Genomic DNA, 20,749 nt, shown 5'->3' on the forward strand with positions numbered 1-20,749 from the left:
GCCCTAGGTCTTGACAGGGCTCTTAGAGCTTGTTGGTATTTTGCAGTGTCACAGTTCAGAGCTGCTTTAAGAGGCCACAACCACAGATGGAAAAGTGTTGAAAAGGAGGAGATTGGTTTCAGATCAAACGGGTCCTTCAGAGTTCTCTGATTTCTTCTATCCAGCATTGCTGACTTTATCTCTTCTTATGAATTCCTTGCCCTCTCCTGTGGTTTCTTGATGCCTCTGGTTTTGAAAATCAGCTGTGATTCTTGAACACCCTTAATGAAGAGGGAGGAAAGGAGGAGATAAAGAACTGTGTTGTGCCCCATCATCTGCTGCCATGAGCTTTCTGGGCCCTGAAAGGTTTCTGTCCTGCAGAGCACCACCATACACCACAAAAACTGGATCTGGAAGGGACTTTAAAGATAATCCAGTTCCAATCCCCCTGCCATGAGCAGGGACACCTTCCACTTGACCAAGCTGCTCCATCCAACCTGGCTTTGAACACATCCAGGGATGGGGCATCCACAATTTCTCTGGGCAACCTGTGCCAGGGCTTCACCACCCTCACAGTGGAAAATTTCTCCCTAACATCTAATCTAAACCAACCCTCTGTCAGTTTAAAGACATTGTCTCATGTCCTGTCACTCACTACTTGCCCTTGTCAAGATTCCCTCTCCGGTTTTCTTGTAAGCCCCCTTCTGGAACTGAAAGGCTGCAATAAGATCTGAGGATTTGGCTCACCTGTGGTGAAGAACCTGTATTTCCAAGACACCATGAGCTGGAATGCCTTGGAATGTCTCTCTTAAAAGGAAGGCTTGACATCATGGCTCTTGATCCATTTGGATTGAAAGCTTGTCTTTGCAATGCTGTTCTTTTACTCTGTAGTTCTGGGGGTGAGGTTGCCTTCCACACTTCAGTTGTCTCACCTTCTTTTGCAGATGAAGAAGAAGCTCTGAACTCTATTATGAAGGATTTGGCAGCGTTGGGCAAGTGTGGGGGGCTGCTGGACAACAACAGGAATAAAACCAGCGTCCACTACAGTAAACAGGTAAGGCATTGCTTGATTCTACCTCAAATTCCAACAGACTGAAGAGGAGGGTATGGTGCTTGCCATGCTGGTAGTGCAGAGTTTAAATGTTAGAACTGAAGTTAACAAGTGCTGAAGGACCTCAGTACATCACAAATACCATAATTTTACCAAGGCATAAGCTTTAGGATCTCTTTTTGAAGAGCTGTAAGGAAGTTACAGGCATCACCATATCACAGAGGAGCAGAGAAGGGCGATGCCCCAGATGATTAAAAAATATAACAACAGAGCCTGAAACTGGGTTTTAATCTCAATTCCCACCTCAAGGCATTTATAACTGTTGGTTAGCACTGAAAGTAGTAGAACTTGTTACAGCCTGTGTAGCTTTAAGACTTGGATAAGTCAAATGTTTTGTACTGACAGCATTGATGAAATACGGTATTTATGACATGCACATTTGACTTCAGATATTTGAAAGACAGACTGCCAACTTTGATCTGTAGACACCCAGGCTCTTTGGGGAGGAATAATGTCATTCTTATATAAAGTGTTTAATTATTAATTACTGGTGTTTATCTTTACACTCCTAAACCCAAACATTTTGGCCATGTTGCACATTCAGAGTTGTTTTGGTGAACAAAAAACGTTGTCCCTTGAGCAATGTCGGAAATTATTTGCTGACATTGATATAATAGCTGAGTTGGATTTAATAGCCTGTTTGTGTATGGAACAAATATTATGCGAACATGAAAGTTGTGAAGAAATCAATTGAGTTGTCAAAATAGCAAGGAAAAAAAGGGAGACAAAAATTAAGAGGACTGGGAAGCTGCTGGAGAAGCATGGGAGCAGATCCACTAGGAATTCCACTTCTAGTGCTGTGGCTTAGAATAAGCTTGCAGACAACTTTGCAACTGCTGAATGCCCAGCAAGGAGGAAAACAAATTGTCATTTACTGTCGTCATGCATTTTTTTAATGGCGCTTGTGCTACAAACAAAGAGCTCTGGATGCAGAGGGGAAAAATCCTATCCCGAATCCCTCTAGACTTCCTAGACACATGCAGACGAAAACACGTGCGCACGTAGCATGTCTTGTCTCAAAGTGTGTTGTCCTGGCAGTAGCAGCTGTCCAAGTTGAATCACTGGACTTGTGTTCATCTCATGCTGAAATAAGTCCAAGATGTTTACAGGACTGACCAGAGAAATTCGGAGCTGGCTCCTCTGCAGCTGCAGGCGAAGCAGAAAACCCAGCGCAGCCTTGGATGGCTCCAAGGGCAGCGTTTTCTGCACGTTGATGGGTGGGGACCATACCGAGCCATCTCGGGTTGCTTTCAGGGCAGCAAAGCTTTTTAGACCTCTCGTAAATGACATACTTGTTTTTGCACAATGAGGGGAAAATCCCTGCTGTCACATCTGAGAATGGTGCTGTAAAAGCTGCAGATGCACAGTTAGCCAGATAACTTGTGGAAAATAGGGAGAATAATGGTTTTCATTGACTGAATATCTGCAGAAGTTTCATAAAGTTGACATCTTGCAATGAAGTTCATATCCACAGCCCACCCACTCTGTATCTTCATTTATAAATCACCAGCAGAGTTGGTGCTCTGATATCAGCTTTCGAATAGTTGGCTGCCACTCGAGTGTAATTTTATTATATTGGGAATCAAACTTTCCTTCTTATTACAGCGCTGATGCTTGGAAAAACAATTGCCTCCTTTCTGATTTTTCCTTTTATCCACAAGTGGGGCAGCTGTAGCTGCGTGCTCAGTGTTACTCAGAGCTCTCTGATGGAGGAGATGCAGATAGTCAGCATCCCGCTCTCCTCGCGCATCCGGAGCTGAGGATTCAGACCAACAGGCCCCACGAGATGAAGGGCGTTGGAGGATGTCGAATTGTTGCTTCACTAAATTGGACTAGCTGGAACAAGTCTGGCTCATGGGACGACGGGAGTCTAGTCTGGGAGATGGGGAGTGGCCAAAGTAGGTGGAATTAGTGGGGACTTGGTTCGCGTTTGCAGCTCAGAAACTTTTAATCGAGTTGTTTGGGGATTTTTTTTCCTTGTTTTTTAGGACAGAAATTGATGTGGGGGAGAGATTGCTTTGGCAATGCTGTCGTCCTGCCAGTGATTTGTCGTTCCTTCGGTACTTGGTGTTCCCTTTCCTTTCTCTTTTATTTTTAATTCTGGTCAGGTTGGCTGGTTGAGCTGAAGAATGTCCTGCACAGTCTCCCTTATTGGAAAGGGAGTGAGGCACGGGGCATTTAGGTCCTAAAATGTCCTCTTGATCATCTCATTGCTGGTGCCTCTGTTGAGGCCCTGCAGGAACACACGCACAAAGAACTACTTAGGTCTGGAAGTTCAGTTGTTCGATTAATAATAATAATAACAATCTTTCCTTTTCTGTGGAAAAATGCTTTTCTGAGGCATGGGAATCCTTTAGTCAGTGTTCCAAATTTCCAGTGAAAAACACTTTTGAACAAGAATGTCTTGGCTAACTAGCCAGTTCTTTGTGGCTTGCAGCAGCTTTTTGGTCCACAGAGAAACACAACCAAAATGCTATCTCATTCCTGTCTCCTGGAGGGGTTCCTTAGCGCTCTCTTGACAGAAGTTGAAATTCAAAGCCTGCCAGACTGTATTCCTGGTAGGCCTGGGCCACACAAGAAAGCAGTCTGTGGTGGTTTGTGCTCCAGAATATTTCTTCCCCAAAATATTGATGGTTTTGCGTCAGATCATCTTAGGAAATGAACATCCCTTGGCAAATTGCAAATCTTTCTTTTCTTAGTTTGCTTTCCTTACAAATGAGTTTAGGACTGAGGCTGAGCCTCTGGATGTGTAGTGCCTTGTGGTAGAACAATCTGAAAATGAGAACAGCACGATGTGGCTGATTTTCTTCTCTTGGATTGCCTGGGCAGCTGGCAGCAGATGTGATGGCTGAGCTGGAATCTCCTGAGTCCTGGTCAGGTGTGTCAGGCACTACGTTGTCCTGCCTCTCTGTTTTGTGGGAAAATGGTAGAGGGATAGACAGGGACACCCTTTTCCTTCTGCATGGGAGTTAAAGTGGAGCCGTTCTTTGGGAACAGAGGGATCATTCTGACATTATTCCTCCTGCAACCTTTGCACTATTATTCTTCCGTTATTCCTTTTATCATCTTGTTGCTCCTCGTGCATCCTCTGGCGTGGCTGGAAGGAGTCCTTTCAAGTTGTCTCCTGGACTGAGCAAAGGAGATTTTTTTATAGAAATGGCTCTGAAGGGGAGAAGGAGGAAACAGCAGAATGAACATCTGCATTCTGATCACTAAGAAAAAAGATGAGTGGGATAAGAAGGGAAGCCCTGAAGAATTAAGAAATCCTGAACCAAAGCATGGAGGGAGAAAGGAGCAATTGCATTAACATTAATTTTGCATCTATTTCTGTGCACTTCCACTCATTTATATAAATAGCACTTGGCAATTTGCAGTGTGAAGCTGGTTGTCAGTGCTGGCGTGGCCTCTGTCACAGTGGGTGACAACCAGCAGCTCCTCTGCCACCTGAACTTGATGGCAAGTTCTCCCACGGCAATTAAATCCAATATTCATAAGAAACATTTTTCCATTTACATCAAATGTCAGACTGACCTAAAAGTTGTTCTTTTAGTAAATTACCTCTGGACTCTCTTTTGTTTGGCAAGTTGGAGGAAGGACAAGGCTTGCTCATAATCCAATGAAATATAGCTCATGTTGTAGGGCTCTCTCTGGGTCTTAGAGCAGCCTAAAAGGTGTTTGGCTTTATCACCTCTAGTTTACATCTGAAGAATAGGATGGGGGTCCACAAATATCCCCTTGAAGATGGGAGTCTCTATGAGGAGATCTGCAGGAACTTCCCCACCTGGGGGGCAAAAACAAGGGACCAAGAGGGAGCAGCACTGATTGAGAAAGCCTTGACTAGAGGTGGCAAAGGCAGTGGAGTCCCAAGGATTTTAGAGGCTTTCCCTTGTCTGTGTGTGGAGCTGACTTGGGTGTGAAGAGGGTAATACCAATGAGAAATAAAGCTATTCCCTGCCAGGTGGGTGGCTTTAGATAAACATTTTGAAGCCTGTGATTTCTGCTGCTGTATAAACCAGAAGTATCTACAACAGGGAGCAGTGAACCTTCTAGGCACGGTTTTTCTGCTGTCCTCTGCGCTGCTCACATGCTGTACTTGCATTTTCAGAGGAAAAGAGCCTCAAGGACCCGGGGGGGGGGGGACGGGGGTATATTGTACCTTCTACCCCCGAAAGGAGAAAGGGGGCAATCCCAGACAAACTGCTTTCTGTCTGATTGCTGAACAACCCGGAGTGCGTGGGGGTTCTGTGCAGATAATTCCTAATGACGCGCATTAGTCATCTCCTACTGCGGTTTGGGGCCGCGGTCCAGCTGTCTGGCTCCTAACGAACGAACGTCCCGTTGCTGAAAGTAGGGGCGAGCGCAGCACTAATGCAAACAATGTGCACCTCGGGGAGGTGCAGGAGTCCCCCCCCCCAGCCTGGCCCTGTGGTGCTGACTCCTCTTAGCCAAAGCCAGAATCTGGGGAGAAATCCCACTGCTTTGTGGCTTTGTACAAAGGAGTAACCCGAGCACTAACGCCTGAAGGCTGCGCGCGGCTCCGAGGGGTTTCCTCATTGTTTCCTAATCCAGCGAGTAAGAAAATGAGAGAAGTGAAAATAATCCCTCTGATTACCCTCTGGCATGCAGAAGTGGGTGTCCTTCCTTGTCGCTCTTTTACCTCGGGGGAAACTGAGGCAAAATAAGTGCCCAAAGTCTGGTGGGTGGGTATGAGCGAGGCTGGAATAAGCCCCTCTCGGACCAGCACCAAAGGGAATAGGAGGCCCCTTGTGATGATTTTCCTGCCTTTCTTGACCACAGAAGGGTTAATGCTGAAGTCTGAAGCTTTGTCCCAGATGGTTTGTGAGGCAGCTGTGGATTTGGGTGGAAGAAGTGATCCAAAGGCCCCATCCCTGTGGTGTCTTAGCATGGGCAAAGCTGTCCTCTGGTTAGATTTGACAAGAGCAGCTTTAAAGCAAACCACAGAGGTGGGGTCTGACCAGAACACTGTTTCTGAGGGCAGCTGAGTTTGGGGGGAGTCTTTGAGTTTGGTGCTGGTCTGGGGTTTTGCAATGTGGCAGTTTTAGGTGTTTCAGCTCTCTGTGCCACACGGGCAGGTGTGGAGGTGCGGGGCTGCCTCCTCTGCTGGCTCCCTGCCTACCATCAGTGGTATTGATGCAGTTAAGGTGTCCCTATGCCATTAAACAGCCTTCTCCACAGGCATTGCTCAGCTTGGACCCCAATCTGATCAACCCTCTGATTGTGCAGCAGCAAAGAGTGTTCAGCACCTTCTGTTTCTCTAAAACCGCTTCCATTTTAGGCCTAATGGCTTGTTTTCCTGCTCTCCGTGTGTGCTTTTATTACAAACAGCAGTCAGCTCTTCGGGGATCTCTGTATAAGATCATGATTCACCTCGCTTGGAAACACTTTTTCCATCTTTTTCCAGCATTTTCCTTAATCTAAACCAGTGCTCAGTGCTGCTTGCTCCAACTCCGGGGGCCGAGCTTGGCCGAGCCTGCCGGGGTACATGGTCCCCAGCCGAGTGGGCAGAAGCACTTGCCCCTTTTCCCCCCTCAGTTGCCATCAGGGATTCCTCTGAAGCTTGGCAGCTGTGGCCTTTTCTCTTTGTGAAATTAGAAGTTTTGAGGAAGGAGCTAAAAATACCTCAAGGAAAGCCTGGAAAGATGGTGCTGGGTTTGTGGCCGCTGCGGTGGCTTTGCTTTTTCCTTTCGGAGGCGTATGGCAAGAAAGAGTAAAATACCATTTGTTAGCAGGGCTGGAGGAAATGCCGGTCCAAGCATTTTGGAGAAGAAATTATTCTAGAAACGAAGGGAATGACTGTGGTATTTCCTGTCAGGGTTGTCACTTATTTTGTTTGTGTCGCAGCAGGGTCTGCAGGCGCCAGCCGGGACATGGGCTCCTGCGTGCCCCGTGTCGTACAGAAATGCACGTGGAGAGGGAAAGTTGCTCACTACACACAGCCCAGGAGACCAAGCACCTAAATTTTGTGCTTCTCTCTACCACTCTTCGGCTTCACAGAATGAATCACAGGGTGGTTTGGGTTGGAAAGGCCTGTAAAGTCTGACCCGTCTGCTGTGGGCAGGGACATCTTTCACTAGATCAGGTTGCTCAAGATCTCATCCAACGTTGCCTTGAACACTTCCAGGGATGGGGCATCTACAGCTTCTCTGGGCAACCTGTGCCAGTGTCCCATCAACCTCAGCATGGAAAATTTCTTCCTTATATCCAACCTAAATTTAGCCTCTTGCAGTTAAAAACTGCTGCCTTTGTCTGGTCGCTACAGGACCTGGTGAAAAGCTTCTCTCCATCTTATAAATCCCCCTTTTTATTTTGAAATGCTGCAATAAAGTCTTCATGGAGCCTTCTCCTCTCCAGGCTGGGCTTTCTCTTCATACCCCCAGCCAAAGCCCTTTGTGCCTCAGTTTCCCTTGTTTGCTCCATTACCTGCCTCAGCTCTCCCAGTGCTCCATGAAACCATTGCTGAAATGCTCTGCCAAAACTCAGGATTTAAGGCTGGTGCCTCTGACTGTCCTTACCCTTCTCCTCCACTGAGGACATTCTCCTCCACTAAGACATTCTTAGATGTCTTGGCTTGTTCTCCAACACCAACAAATGAGGGGGGACAGGGCTGCCCTTAACCTCATTTAACATCTGATGGCAGGGAGGGTAAATAGTACAACTCGGATTGTGCAAGGAGGATTCACTGTCTTCATTCCTCACAAAATTGCAGAAGTGAGTACAACCCACCAGCCTCCACCACCCACACCTCTTCCACCTCAACATTTGCGTGCAGTGTTGAGGTCCTTACAGAAAAGGTGCTGACCCTGCCTTCCCTTCGATGGTGCATTTGAGGCTCTGGGTACAGAGTTGCAGGAGATTTTACTCCAGTACTTGGCGGTGCCCCAGCCTCCTTGTGTAATCTTAAACCAGTTGCTCCAAACCAGATTTCCATGGGTGTAAAAAATCACAGCCTGCTCCAGCGTTTAGGAAGTGCTTTGCATCCCCTGAGACTTCCTAGTACTTTGGGCACTGCCCACTCTTTTTTTTTTTTAAAAAGGAAAAAAGTATTTGTTGCTGATAGCAGTGACGAATTCAGCTTGAGCTGTGGGTCAAAAATGTGAGCAAGCTAGGGGAAGAATGAAAAATAAAGCAGTAACCAACTTGTCAGAGTAATAAATATGTATTTATCCATCTTGCAAATGTTCGAGAGCTTAAGGTCTTGCTTTCTTTGAGGGATGCAAGAGGTTAGTTTGTTTTATACGGAAAAAAAAAATTATGCAATTAAGAAATGAAGTGGGTTTTCATTCCCCTGTTGCAGCCGGGGTGTTTGTAGCTCTGCTCAGAGGCAGAGCAGAGCAGTGTGGGGCAGCTGGCGTCCTCCTGCTGGCTCCGGGCCACGGCACATCAGCCTTGTTGTTGATGTAGAAGAAAAGGATGCAGCAGGGTCGTGGCTCATTTTTTTTCATTTTCTTCTCTCTCTCTGGAGCTTTAGACGAGTGTTCTGACATTTTCCAGCCACAAGCTGTTTTTCAAAACTTATTTGTCTGTGAAATTTGTGTTGCTCAGCACAACCAGGCAGCGTGTGCCGTGTCCCAGCTCGGTGCAGCGTTCGGGGCTGTGCTGAAAGTGAAACCTGTGTTTAGAAAGGTTTCCTGCAGCGAGGCCAGAGCTGTGAGAGCTTTTTCCCTTCCACGTCCTGCTCCTTTGTCAGGAGAAACCTCGAAAGTTCCTTGCCCTGATTTTTTTCTCTTGCTTTAGAGAAGAGTTTTCTGGTGTTACAGCCAGTGAACCCACACTGGGCAATTTACTACCAGCATCCAGGAGGAATGAGCCAGCTAGGCGTGTTCAGAAAGGCACAAGCAAATAAAAATTGGCATAAAAGAGCCTGTACCTCTTTTTTGTCCAGCAGAGGTAATCCATGGTGGCAAACCCACCTGTATTTGCCTGTCTCTCCAGAATGATTTGGACCTTCAACACTAGGATGGTTATGGTCATCTCTTCTCCTTTTGAAGTTTAGACTGGTTTAGAATTATTTGGTATTTTTAGATGTTGGGCCTGGTTCTGGAAATGAACCTGGAGTTTGTCCAAACGCTGTGGATCTGGAGAACTGGCTCTAGACAACGAGGTGATGTAACTACCTGTCTAGCACAGGCCTATAACACCGCTGGAGTGCCCCATTTGGTGACTGTCCCAGCACTGGTTCTTCCCAGCCCTTCCGGAAGCACAGAAAATGCCAAGAACAGAGATAGAAAGGATGCATTTTGGGTGATCCAACATGTTTACCCTGAATCTGCTGGGGGGTTTTATTGTTTTGTTTTGTTTTTTTTAAAGCTTTTCAACAGAATTGCCTCCAGCCTTGACTTCCTGAACTTCAGTGGGTGTTTGCAGAACTGGAGGAGCTGTCAGTTTAAAAATAAACCAAAGGGCGCCCATCCAGCTCATTCTCCTCGTTAGAAACAAAGCTGTTTCACTGTGGCTCTGCTTTGCCTCTGTGGGGATGGAAAGTGTGCCTTCACACTCTGGCAATCCAGGCCCAGAGATAAGTCCTCTGCTCAGGAAGGGCTGTCACCCACCCATTCTGGGATTATCCCAGTGAGATGCCGGCAGTGCAGATCTGAGCCCTGCCTGGTGTTACACCTCGGAGGGAGGGGTCACAGCACTTTTTTATTTGATGAGAAGAAAACTACTGATTGAGGAGGCTTGTGTGCACTAGTAAGAGCAGAGTGCTGGTTAACTGGGGTGACTAAACCTGGTCTGGAAAGTAAAGAGGGTTTTGATCTGCCTTGGAGGCCGTCGGAAGGTCCCGGAATGATCCAAGGGATGCTAGAAGGATGCTTGGCTTAGGCCTGGTCTGAGAAGCTGAATGAATGAAAAGGCTCGTTGTGGTCTCAACTGGTGCTAAATATGCACAAATAGAGGATGGGAGAAGTAGCTTTTACTAGTCCCTGCACAGCTGTGTGTCCAGTCTGCCTGTGACTTCACTGGCTTTTCTTTGGGCAAATTTAGTGTTTTCTCTTGGGATGAGCAATGGGTCAGTTCAGGGTGAGCATTTACTGTGTACAGTGTAGTGGGCCTGATACACTTTGCATTTTGTAGGTCCTAACAAAATAACAGCCACCCATACAACCATCTCAGCACTGCTGGCTTTTAAAATCCAAGGCTGTCTCTCCACTTCCATTATGGGATGCTTGCTTTTACTTCTTAAGTCTTTGCCTCAGATATTCCTGTGTTCTAGTAAACATCCCTCTGAGCTCTGCTTTTTGGATTTCCAGTGGAAAAGTACTGGGGTGAAACCATGGGAAATGCTGAAGGTGGACAGACATCAAACACTTGACATGTTGGCCTCTTTGATAGTAGTGCCTTGTTCCCAAATGAGTTCAGAGCACTCACAGTTTTCCACTTTATGAAAGCATTTTATTAAAACTAACAGTTATACAGGTGAGTGTCTTCTTGTTTACAGAAGACCTTCTGTTTTGACAAGCACATTTATCAGCAACATGGAGTGTCCCCAAAGTCCATGAGTCCAGCAGGCAGCTTAGCTCTAAATAAACCAGATGCCTATAGGAGTTAGGGGAGTCTCATTGAGAGCTTTGGATCTGTGTGTCAGTCTGGGCTGCAGTTTGGGACCTCACCATTTTCTGCTTTTTGTTTCAGCAGCGAAATGTCAGGATCAAGTTTGAATATGAAGGAGAGAAAAGGTAGGTACCCAACCCAGTTCCCCACATGTACGGGAACAAATTACCTTTTTTACCCAACATCATCTTGCTGACTTCAGCCAGCTGCAGATGAGCTCACAGCAGGATTCACTCCCCTAAAATCAGCTACAGTTTTATGTGCAAGAGCCTTGCCTCGTTATCCCATTTGCCACAAGTAGCTCCTGGGATTTGCACGCAGGAGAAGTGCTTCCAAGCTGGAAGTCATTAAATGCCTCTTTTACAAGGGACATAGGGTGCACACTTGGATCCTTTTCTCTTTTTAATTCTTGAGCCCTGCTGAACCACAGCGGGGCTGGAACTCTGCAGAAATGTGTTCTTTGATTAGCAGTCTATGACACTTACTTAAGATAACCAGATTTTGGGCATGGGTCCCATAAAAATAGGGCTGGGAGTTAAAGCTTGTCCGCCCTTCCCTGCTTGACATTTTCATGGAATCACCTCTGCTTGGTGACTGTGACAGGGCAGGACACAGGCTGATGGTCCAAGCTGCAGGTTAGAGCCAAAGAAAATTTAAATTACTGTAGGGATAGACTGAACCTGCTGTACATACCTTTAGAACTGCTGCATGTGATGGTACAGGACAGTCACAGGATGCCAAAACCGCATCATTCCCACTTCCATCCCTCCTTCCTGTTCAGAGCCCCTTGCTGAAAATGGAGATGATAAATATCACTGACCAGTGCCTGATCTGGGTTTTTGACAGGGAAGGGCTGCTGGACTTCTTTTCCACCTATGCCTCACATTAGAGGGAGGAGAGGAGCTGCACTAGGATTTCTGGGAGATGTTCTTGCAGGGTTGGTCCAGTCCCCTCTTGGGCACTGCAGACGAGCATAATTTCTGTGAGTGTAGAAGCAAAGACCAGGGTTTATGGTTCATGATAGAACACAGGTCCTTTCTTCTGAATTGTCAGTCGAATCCCAAATTTCAGTATGCTTCTACTAAATTGTGACTGTTGTTGTATTTGTTTGCATATACAGGATTATCCAGTTTCCAAGACCAGTCAAATTCAAAGAAGTGGTGCAGAAGGTCACGGATGCTTTTGGACAGACAATGGACTTAGTCTGTGTGAACAATGAGGTAATCTTCTCCCTTCTCCTATGGGGCAGGTTTAAGGTGCCTGGTGCCAACTTCAGAATTGAGCAGTGGTTTGTTCTGAAGGCCCTCTGTGCACTGCTAAATAGCTGCTCCAGGTGTGACTATGTGTTACTTTGTCTTTTTCCATGACCAACTTGCGATGTGACTTCGTCCACCATGTGTTGTACTTGCATGTGAACAAAAATAACCTTATTTTGTGGTTCCCAGCTAGTGAGCATACAAGAGCTGTTGTGTGGCCATGGCTTAGATGGATACCTAGACTCCAAGCCAGGCTTTTCCCCTCTCAAAGTAAGGCCTATTTCAAGTAAGGCCTATTAAATAGTCACACTGGAACACTGTCTTTTCCTCAGAACAGAAGATTCCCCTCACTGAAAGAGGGATGTGAAGCCTTCCCATCTTAGGGGCAACTACAGGAGTGTACAGTCCAGAGCAGAGGGACAGGGCTGCTCACACAGTGTACTTTTATCTAGCACTGACTTTGTTTCACCCAAAGCCCCAGAACGACGTGGATGTTCTTGTGGTTGGGGCTGCAGTGAAATGTGCATCACTGAACATTCCTCTAGCAGGTCCTGTGGCCACATAAAAGCAACCAAGAAACCCTCCCCCTGCAATCCTTACATTTTAAGGCTTGAAGACCCTTCTCCTCCATCCTTTTTCAATAACAGAGGCCACTGTGTTTTTCCAGTTTTTCTTTGAGCCCAGCAGTGTGTGAAAGGAGGGTATTGCTGAGGGCTGTTACCTAGAAGGAGGAAATCCTTGGCATCTGTTTTGGTGTGCTCAGTGTTTTCTTGAGGCATCTTGCCATAAGAGGCATCTTGGCAGGCATCTGGAGCTGCTGGACTCTCAAGGTGGGTTTGGCTTTGGGGAGGAGGAGAAGGCCAGATGACAAAGAGGTGGGCTTTTAAACACAAATCCTTTTGGATCTGTCCTGAAAGCTTGCTTGTTCAAGTATTAATTGTAAATGACCTACAGCCTTTCATCAAAGTATGAATAGAGAGAGAGGTTATGGAGAGAGCTTTCTTCTTTTTTTTTTTTCCCTTTCTTTTTTTCTCACTTCTGTTTCAATAGAGATTTGATCCACAAAAAAAAGTTCCTTTCCCTTTATAATAGCTACCTCATGATACCAGAATGGCCACTGGGTTTTCACTTTGAAGGCAGTCAGGTTTCTAATCTTGGGCATTCTTTGACAACCCTCCAGGGAAAAGCCTGCCATTGAATTCTCCAGGAATGACTCATTTCATTCCAGGTTTCTTTCCACTGGAAGAGGATTTCTTTCCAACAACAGTAAACAGAAGCTTAAATAATGCATTTTATCCCATGTTGGAGACCATCTTTCTGGACATGTGCACAGGCACATAGCAGGACCACAAGCAGGCCTTTGAGTACTCCTGACTTCTGAGTGCTGTGGATGATTTCCAGTGCTTTGTTTTTCTGTATATAAAAATTCCTCCTTGTGAGAACCCACAGCTTCGGGAAGATGTCTGAGAAGCAGTAATTCAGGGTTGTTGTCGTGGAAACACTATAAACAGACAAGAGTGATCTGTGGGGAAATAGCCTACACGTCCACATGCTGACACCCCAGCATCTGGCTCTTAACGTCTTCTGGGTCAGGTTTTCTGGTTCTGTCATGACTGCAAGTCTCAGGGGTAGCTTGACCACAGACTCATTACAGTTAAATGTTTCAACCTTTCTTTATGCTCAAAGGCACTTGTGCAGTAATTCTTTGTTGCCATCAGACACCTCTCTTGCAGTAGCACCTTGTAGACCAAAATTATACTTAAGGTGAACAGGCCCCTGCAAAATCTCACTGACTGGCAGTCCCTGTCCTGGTAGAGGAGGAGTCTTGAAGCCAAGATCAGTGGGATGAGCATGCCAGCTGGGTGGAGCAGGGGCACACATGAATCACATCCTGGTGGGACCATGGAATCAGCAGGCTCAGGCTGGTGTAGATAAGAGCAGGGCCTGGCCATGGGTGTACCACATGGGCATGTCTGCCTGTTAGTTCTAGGCTGGGCTCATCTTTCTGAGGTGCAGGAGGGCAAAACCTGTCCTGGCCATGGACAGCATGGTGTGGTGTTTGTTGGACAGCTGGCTGTGTTATGGATTGAAAGGCTCTAACGCTCTCATTCAAGCTGTAAAGGTCCTGGGTATCTAATTTGGGACTGTAAAATCCACAGGATAACAGGATGCACTAAACTTAGCTATTGTGGTGCCCCTTTACAGACCTGCCTTTTAGTATCTTGAAGTTGGGTGTCTAAGGTAGGCCATAATCTCAGGACCACCTGCTTTCCACCTGCTTCCCACAGCTTCATGAACTTGGCTTTCTTGGTGGGACATTTTGGGCCCCTCAGTACAGGAAGGACATTGGGATGCTGGAGCATGTCCAGAGAAAGGCAATGGAGATGGGGAAGGGTCTGGAGCACAAGTCTGATGAGGAGCAGCTGAGGGAGCTGAAGATGTTTAGCCTGGAGAAAAGGAGGCTCAGGGGGAACCTTATCACTCTCTACAACTCCCTGAAAGGAGGGTGGAGCCAGGTGGGGGGTCAGTTTTTTCTCTCTGGTAACAAGGGACAGGATGAGAGGAAACAGCCTCAAGTTGCACCATGGGAGGTTTGAATTGGATATTAGGAAAAATTTCTTCACTGAAAAGGTGGTCAAGCACCAGAACAGGCTGTCCAGGGCAGTGATGGAGTCACCACCCCTGGAGGGATTTAAAAGGCGTGTAGATGGGGCACATGGGGACACAGTTTAGTGGTGAAGTTGGCAGTGCTGGGTTCTGTGGCAAATTCTCTGTCTGAATTTGATCTCTGTGCACTGCTAAATAGCTGCTCCAGGTGTGACTAGGTGTTACCTTGTCTGTCTCCATGACCAACTTGCGATGTGACTTCGTCCACCAGTTCCCTTCTGACCTCCCTGTGCTTGTCTCCTCTGAGGCTGTCCCTCAGCACCAGTTAGTTTAGGGAGAGTTAAAGCCTGGGGAAGTGGTAGAGGCTCCGTTACGGTGGGGGAGGAGATAAAAGCATATTTAACAAACATTTGTCGAGAATTGTTGATGCCAGTTGGTGCTGCATTGGGCAGGAAGATGAACTAATTGACCTCCCAGATTTTTCCCCAACCCCGTTTCCTACTATTCTTTGGCTTTCTGCGGTGTCTTGCAGAGCGAGGTCTGGCAATGCTGTTGCAGTCGGTGAAAACTCACCCTTTGCACTCACTTTCTTAACCTACGGTGACTACCAAGTCCCTAAACACTAAACATTAGGCTCCAGGGGAAGGTGCTATTTAAACACAAGACGAGAGCATAATAAGCTCTATTTAGTGAAACTTCTGTGTAGGTAGACTTTGCTGTTCGTCACAGCTGCTCTCTCTTTAGATCAAATGAACCCAGTCACTGGAAATACAGCCTGGCAATTACTGCCATGGTTCTACATGAGTCTATATTGAGTTTCATGCCTAGCAGATACCTGTTCCTGATATCCATATGTACCACAGTCTGGAAGCCAAATGGAGTGAAATCTACTTGCCAGGCTATGGGTAATAGGTAAATCTAAGCTAAATACTGGCTCCAGTCCCTTTTACAAGAGGGCAATTTCTGCCTGTTGTTTTTGGCTCCTCTGAAGCAGGCACACAAACATGGTCATGTTGTGATAGTTGAGTGAGATGGAATGACCTGCAGAACATTCTGTTCAGAGCAGCAATGAGGGGTTGCTCTGAGCACTTGTGAGGAGTTCAGTAAAGGGATGTGTAAGCAGTGGGACTGTACTTACAGTTCAGAGTCAAATTCTGCCTGGTGGTGAAATGAGGGAAGGCAGCTCTCCACCATCCTCATTTCTGTTTGGGTGAGTGTAGGGGAGAAGCCTTGTCTGCTTGATGCAGAGCCTTGCTGTGGAGCCTTTATGAACTTCAAGAGGGTCAGGCAGTGCCCCAGGAGAATATCTGTTCACCTCTGCTGCCTAAGGGGGCAGAGTGAGCACTGCATTTGGGAGAAATATTCAATACCATCTTTGTCTGGTATCTGCTGCGAACACAGGCTGTTCATTCAGATCCCAAAATGTAACCATGAACCATGGTATTTTCTCCCAGGTAACAGGTGACAGGATGAGAAGAAATCACAGAATCCTAGAATGGGTCAGATTGGAAGGTACCACAGTGGGTCATCTGGTCCAGCCTTCCTGCTCAAGTAGGGTCATCCCAGAGCACATGGCACAGGATTATGTCCAGATGGTTCTGGAATATTTCCAGTGAGGGAGACTCCACACCCTCTCTGGACAATCTGTTCCAGTGTGTGGTCACTGCACAGTGAAGAAGTTCTTCCTTATATTCAGGTGGAACTTTGTGTGCATCAGTTTCTGCCCATTTCCACTTGTCCTACTGCTGGGCACCACCGACAAGAGCCTGGTCCATCCTCTGACCCCTCCCTGCAGACACTGACGGACAGTGATGAGGTCCCCTCTCAGTCATCTCATCTCGAGGCTGAACAGGCCCAGTTCTCTCATCCTTTCCTCATAGGAGAGATGCTCCACTGAGCATTGATCAACCTTGTAAGCTCTGCTGAACCTGCTCCAGGACCTCCATGTCTCTCTTGCACTGAGGAGCCCAGAACTAGGCACAGCACTCCGAATGTGGCCTCACCAGGTCTGAGTAGAGGGGCAGGATCACCTCCCTCAGCCTACTGGCAATGCTTTTCCTGATGCATCCCAGGATACCATTGTCCTCCTTGCCCCCAGGACACACGGCTGGCTCAGGGATAGCTTGTTGTCCACCAGGACCCCCAGGTCCTTCTTCACAGAGCAATGACCTCAAGTTGCACCAGAGGAGCTTTAGATTGGATATTAGGGAAAATTTCTTCACCAAAAGAGTTGTCAAGCAATGGAACAGGCTGCCCAGAGAAATGGTGGAGTCACTGTCTCTGGAGGTATTCAAAAGGCATGTAAATGTGCCATGTAGGGACATGGTTTATTGATGGATTTGGCAATGCTGGGTTGACAGTTGGACTCGTTGATCTTAGAGGTCTTTTCTGCCCTAAATGATTCCATGATGATGATGTTAAGCCTGCTGTTCATCATGAAGTAGGTGGCCCTCATATGGCTCAGTTCTCTACCTACAAAACAGAGATGGAAGATAACTTTCCTATCAGACAGGAGAGGAGAAACCCAATCCAAACACTAAGGTGCTCACAGGGTAGAAACAGCTGCCACACAGACGCCTAAGGTGGAGCTTGGCAGGCTCAGGCTGCAGTCCTTGGGTGGAAGAAGTGACTGTAGCAGTTTCCTGAGGTGAAACCTCATCTCTGCTGGCCAGGGACCACAACTTTCTCTTGACCTGGTCATCCCTGAAGTCCTCACCTCAGAGCACACAGTCTGAGGTGTATTTGCCTACGGCCAACAGCCAAACCCTTGGCAGCATCAAAAAGGTCGTCACAGTTGGCTTTTGAGAGTCATCTCCTGTGGCAGCTGCCCTGAGGTGTGTTTGCTGTGGCTGGTGACGTGAACCCTCATCACACAGAGGGCTGAGCTGCCTTTCAGGAGTTCTGGGAAGCTGTGGCTCCCAGTGAGACCAGTGAGGGCCTACTGGGAGCTGTGGCTGCTCGGTCCCTTTGGTCAGTGGAATTACTGTGTACTTTGGCACAGCCATGAGTGTAACATGTGCTGTGTTGCCTGGATCCAGTGCCAGTGCCTGAGGCAACCTGCAGGGGCTGAGTCCTGTTTGTTAGGAGATTAGGCAGAATATCCCTGAATGAAGGGCAAGAAGTTGTGCTTTTATTCTTAGCCCAGGGCAGCAGAAGGCCACAGAGCTCCTCTGAAGTGCAGCTGTTGGGCATTGGAAGCTTTGCAGACTGTCTGCAGGACATGGTACACCACACAGCAATGTCAGGAGGGTCAAATTCCCTGTGGAGATATGAGGGCAATAGTCGGCCACTTACCAGGAAAACATCAGGACCTTCAGCTGCCTGACAGACACGGCACTGTGTAGTTCTCTGTTCTATTTACCTTATGAGGAGCAGAAGCCTAATTTGTCCTGCTGGGAATGGAAGAAGTGGTTCTTGGACGGAGAGCAATGCACACTTTTCACATCAAAAGGGAAGAGGCTCTTATTTGTGGGGTGTTCCCTGATTTTACTTGGTGGGCAGACATTAGGGAGGCTCTGTCAGTGTGCAGGAGCACAGATTGCAGCAGCAGGGAAGGGCGTTGAGCATCTACCAAGTAAATCCTTGGGTGCAGCTTACTGATTTCTTGAAGCACCACTGCATGACCATCTTCCCAGGAAGAAACCCGGGAAGAATGTGTGAGGTTGTTTTGGGGCTGGGTAGCAGTAGGTCTTTCCTACAGACTCCGAGATCAGAGCAGCCCCAGAGTAGCAGGCAGCGAGCCTGAGGTTTCATCCCAGCCCTCTCCTCTTCTCACTGGCTGGATTGCTGATGTGACCTTTAAGCTTTCTCCCTGCAGATGTTGTTTGTTGTGATTTTTTGCGTCTGTTCCTGGATAGATGAGAACTTGGAAGAAAATGTTAAGAGCTCGGCAAGCTGCAGGGCATGGGGGCTCCGTTTTCCATCGCCTTCTTGGGTTCCTCCCTCATCCCCCTATTCCCAGGCTGCTCACTGTAAGAATCTGGCTTCCTCTGTTTACCCAAAAGTGTGACATTGCCATTCCCCGGTGTTTGTTTAATCCCTTCCAGCTCCTGATCCCGCTGAAATCCCAAGAAGATTTGGACAAAGCGCTGGAACAGTTGGAGCTGAGCCCTTCCCTGAAGAGCCTGCGGATCCTTGTGAGCGCTCCAAAGAAAGCGAATGTGAGCCCTTCACCTTCTCTGCTCTTTTGTGTCCGGAGCGAGATGCCTTGTTATTGTGTTGGGGAGTGGAAAAGAGTCTTCTGGCGGTGAAGAGCAGAGGGCAAGCTGGTCATGAGAGGGGTCAGCCCTGCTCTGGCTCCGCAGCTCGGAAATACTCCTGTCATAGTAGCCCAGAGGCTGAGCTCAGCTCCCTTTGGCTGCTCTGGCATCCCAATGAAGGGTTAAATATCAGGCTGATCCTCAAATAAGGTTAAACTCTGACAGAACCCCTTCTGCTTTCCATTTGGGGATGCTGCCACCATTCCTTTGTCACTTCTCTGTGTTCGAGGTGATGCCCTGGTCCTTGCTGTGCTGGGTGGCAGTGTGGGGACTGTTCCCTCCATGTGCTGCTTGCAGCACTAGAGGCTGGGAAGAGCAAACTGGAGAATGCTTCAGTCTCATGCAAAGCTGTCTTTGTTTTTTTCCTTCATCTTTATTTATTTATTAGTTTTTCCTGAGCTCAGTGGTTTTGCAGTTAATCCTGTTAGCTTGACCTCGCCTGCACAGAGTGTCTTGCCAAAGCACATGTCGTGCTGCCCCAAGCACAGGCTGTAAAGCAAGGGATTTTTAGATGTTGCAACTCTGCTTCTTCTTATATTTCCTAGAAGTGCTGGAGAGACTGGGAGTCTTGAAACTCACAGTGCTTGTCCTCATGCTACCACTGGTGCTCGCAGCCCCTAGAACTTCTCCACTCCTTTTGAGAGGCTTGGAAAGTGCAGGGACCAGCTCCCCAGGGGAAAACTGAGCCGTCAGTTGGGGTTTCCTAAATCCTGGGTGGAAATGGGGCAATCTGCCCTGGCAATTGTGGGAACACAGCAGTATTACAAGGCAGCTTCTAAGAGCAGAGAAGCCAGTTAGATTCTTGCATACCTTTGAGAGCAGGTCCATCTCTTCCTGAAGCTCCTGCGTGTAGGAACACACATTCCAAGGTCATACATGAAACTACCACAAAATCACAGCGTCTTGTAGCATGTTGCGTCAGTAAGACTTGGCCTCTACCATTTAAGTTACCATCTGGATATGCATTTCTTTGCTCTTCACTTGTCTGTCTTCCCTGGTAGAGCCTGACCCTCCACTCTCTGTTCCTCTGCCCTGTTACAGAGGAACCTCCTGCAGTGCCTAGGCTACCACTGGAGTCTAGGGAGCATGGAGGAGAGGTTCTGATTTTGGGGTCCCAAGTGTTTTCAGGCCAGGGATCAGTCTCTGTATGTTTCTGGAGATAACGCAGTGCAGGAACAGTCTTTTATGTCAAATATCTGCATTTACCATTATCTGTTGGAGCTGAATCTTACTAGACTTTTACAAGCAGATGTGAATTGTTTGTGAATGGTTTTTGGATCACTCCACATTACGTGCGTGTCTTCTTTCTTTTTTTTTTTTTTCAATAGTTCTTGGGTAATAGGGTCACGGGGAACCAAACAGAGGGTTTCACATGGTGTGTCCACAGGGCTCTGGCCAAGTCTGATCATTCCCTTTGTCTGATTACCAGCTCCTCCAGCCAAACAACAGCAAACAGCATGAAATGAGGATCTCCAGGTCCATGGGTGATATCATGGGATCCCTGTACAAGGACTCCGAGAGGACACGCAAATACTCAACAGGTGGGTGAAATGCAGCGCTCTGCGGGGTGTTTTGTGCTGTTACTGCCTGGCCACCACCCCCTTTCTCCTTTTTGTCACAACCCTGTGGGTGTCACAGTCTGGATGGCCACCCTGATGTCCCCCACCAGGGACTCAGTGCAGTTGCTGCTCATCCTCAGCCTGAGTAGGACACTGCAAGCTGCACAGGTTGTGCTGAGCAGAGTCATGTTGGGCACGAAAGTGAGGAGAACAGGGGACCTAGGGTGTGATTTGGCAGGGGGGAAATGCAGGGATAAAAATATCCAATGAATTTGATGCCACTGAGCTTTATCAAAATGAAGAGAGTGAATCTACAGAAAACCAAGGATGTTTGGGACCTTGACGTAGTTATTCCCTAAACCACGGGCTGTCGTTCTCTTGCCGTATCTCCCCCTTTCCCAGCTGGCA

General features: G+C 47.5%; 1 protein-coding gene across 2 annotated transcripts in view; it reads left to right on the top strand.

Moving 5' to 3' along the window:
* Positions 1–20,749, top strand: part of LOC116796792 (mitogen-activated protein kinase kinase kinase 3-like) — a 77,887-nt gene that overhangs the window by 34,791 nt on the left and 22,347 nt on the right. Inside the window, exons 3-7 of one of the 2 annotated variants that reach the window (XM_032707701.1) lie at positions 924–1,033; positions 10,742–10,785; positions 11,781–11,880; positions 18,570–18,683; positions 20,212–20,323. In XM_032707701.1, coding sequence (XP_032563592.1) covers positions 924–1,033; positions 10,742–10,785; positions 11,781–11,880; positions 18,570–18,683; positions 20,212–20,323 — 480 coding nt within the window. The remainder of the gene's footprint in view (positions 1–923; positions 1,034–10,741; positions 10,786–11,780; positions 11,881–18,569; positions 18,684–20,211; positions 20,324–20,749) is intronic. The other variant, XM_032707709.1, reaches the window with a different exon arrangement.

The sequence above is a fragment of the Chiroxiphia lanceolata genome, chromosome 1 (assembly GCF_009829145.1).
Source record: "Chiroxiphia lanceolata isolate bChiLan1 chromosome 1, bChiLan1.pri, whole genome shotgun sequence".
Classification (NCBI taxonomy): Eukaryota; Metazoa; Chordata; class Aves; order Passeriformes; family Pipridae; genus Chiroxiphia; species Chiroxiphia lanceolata.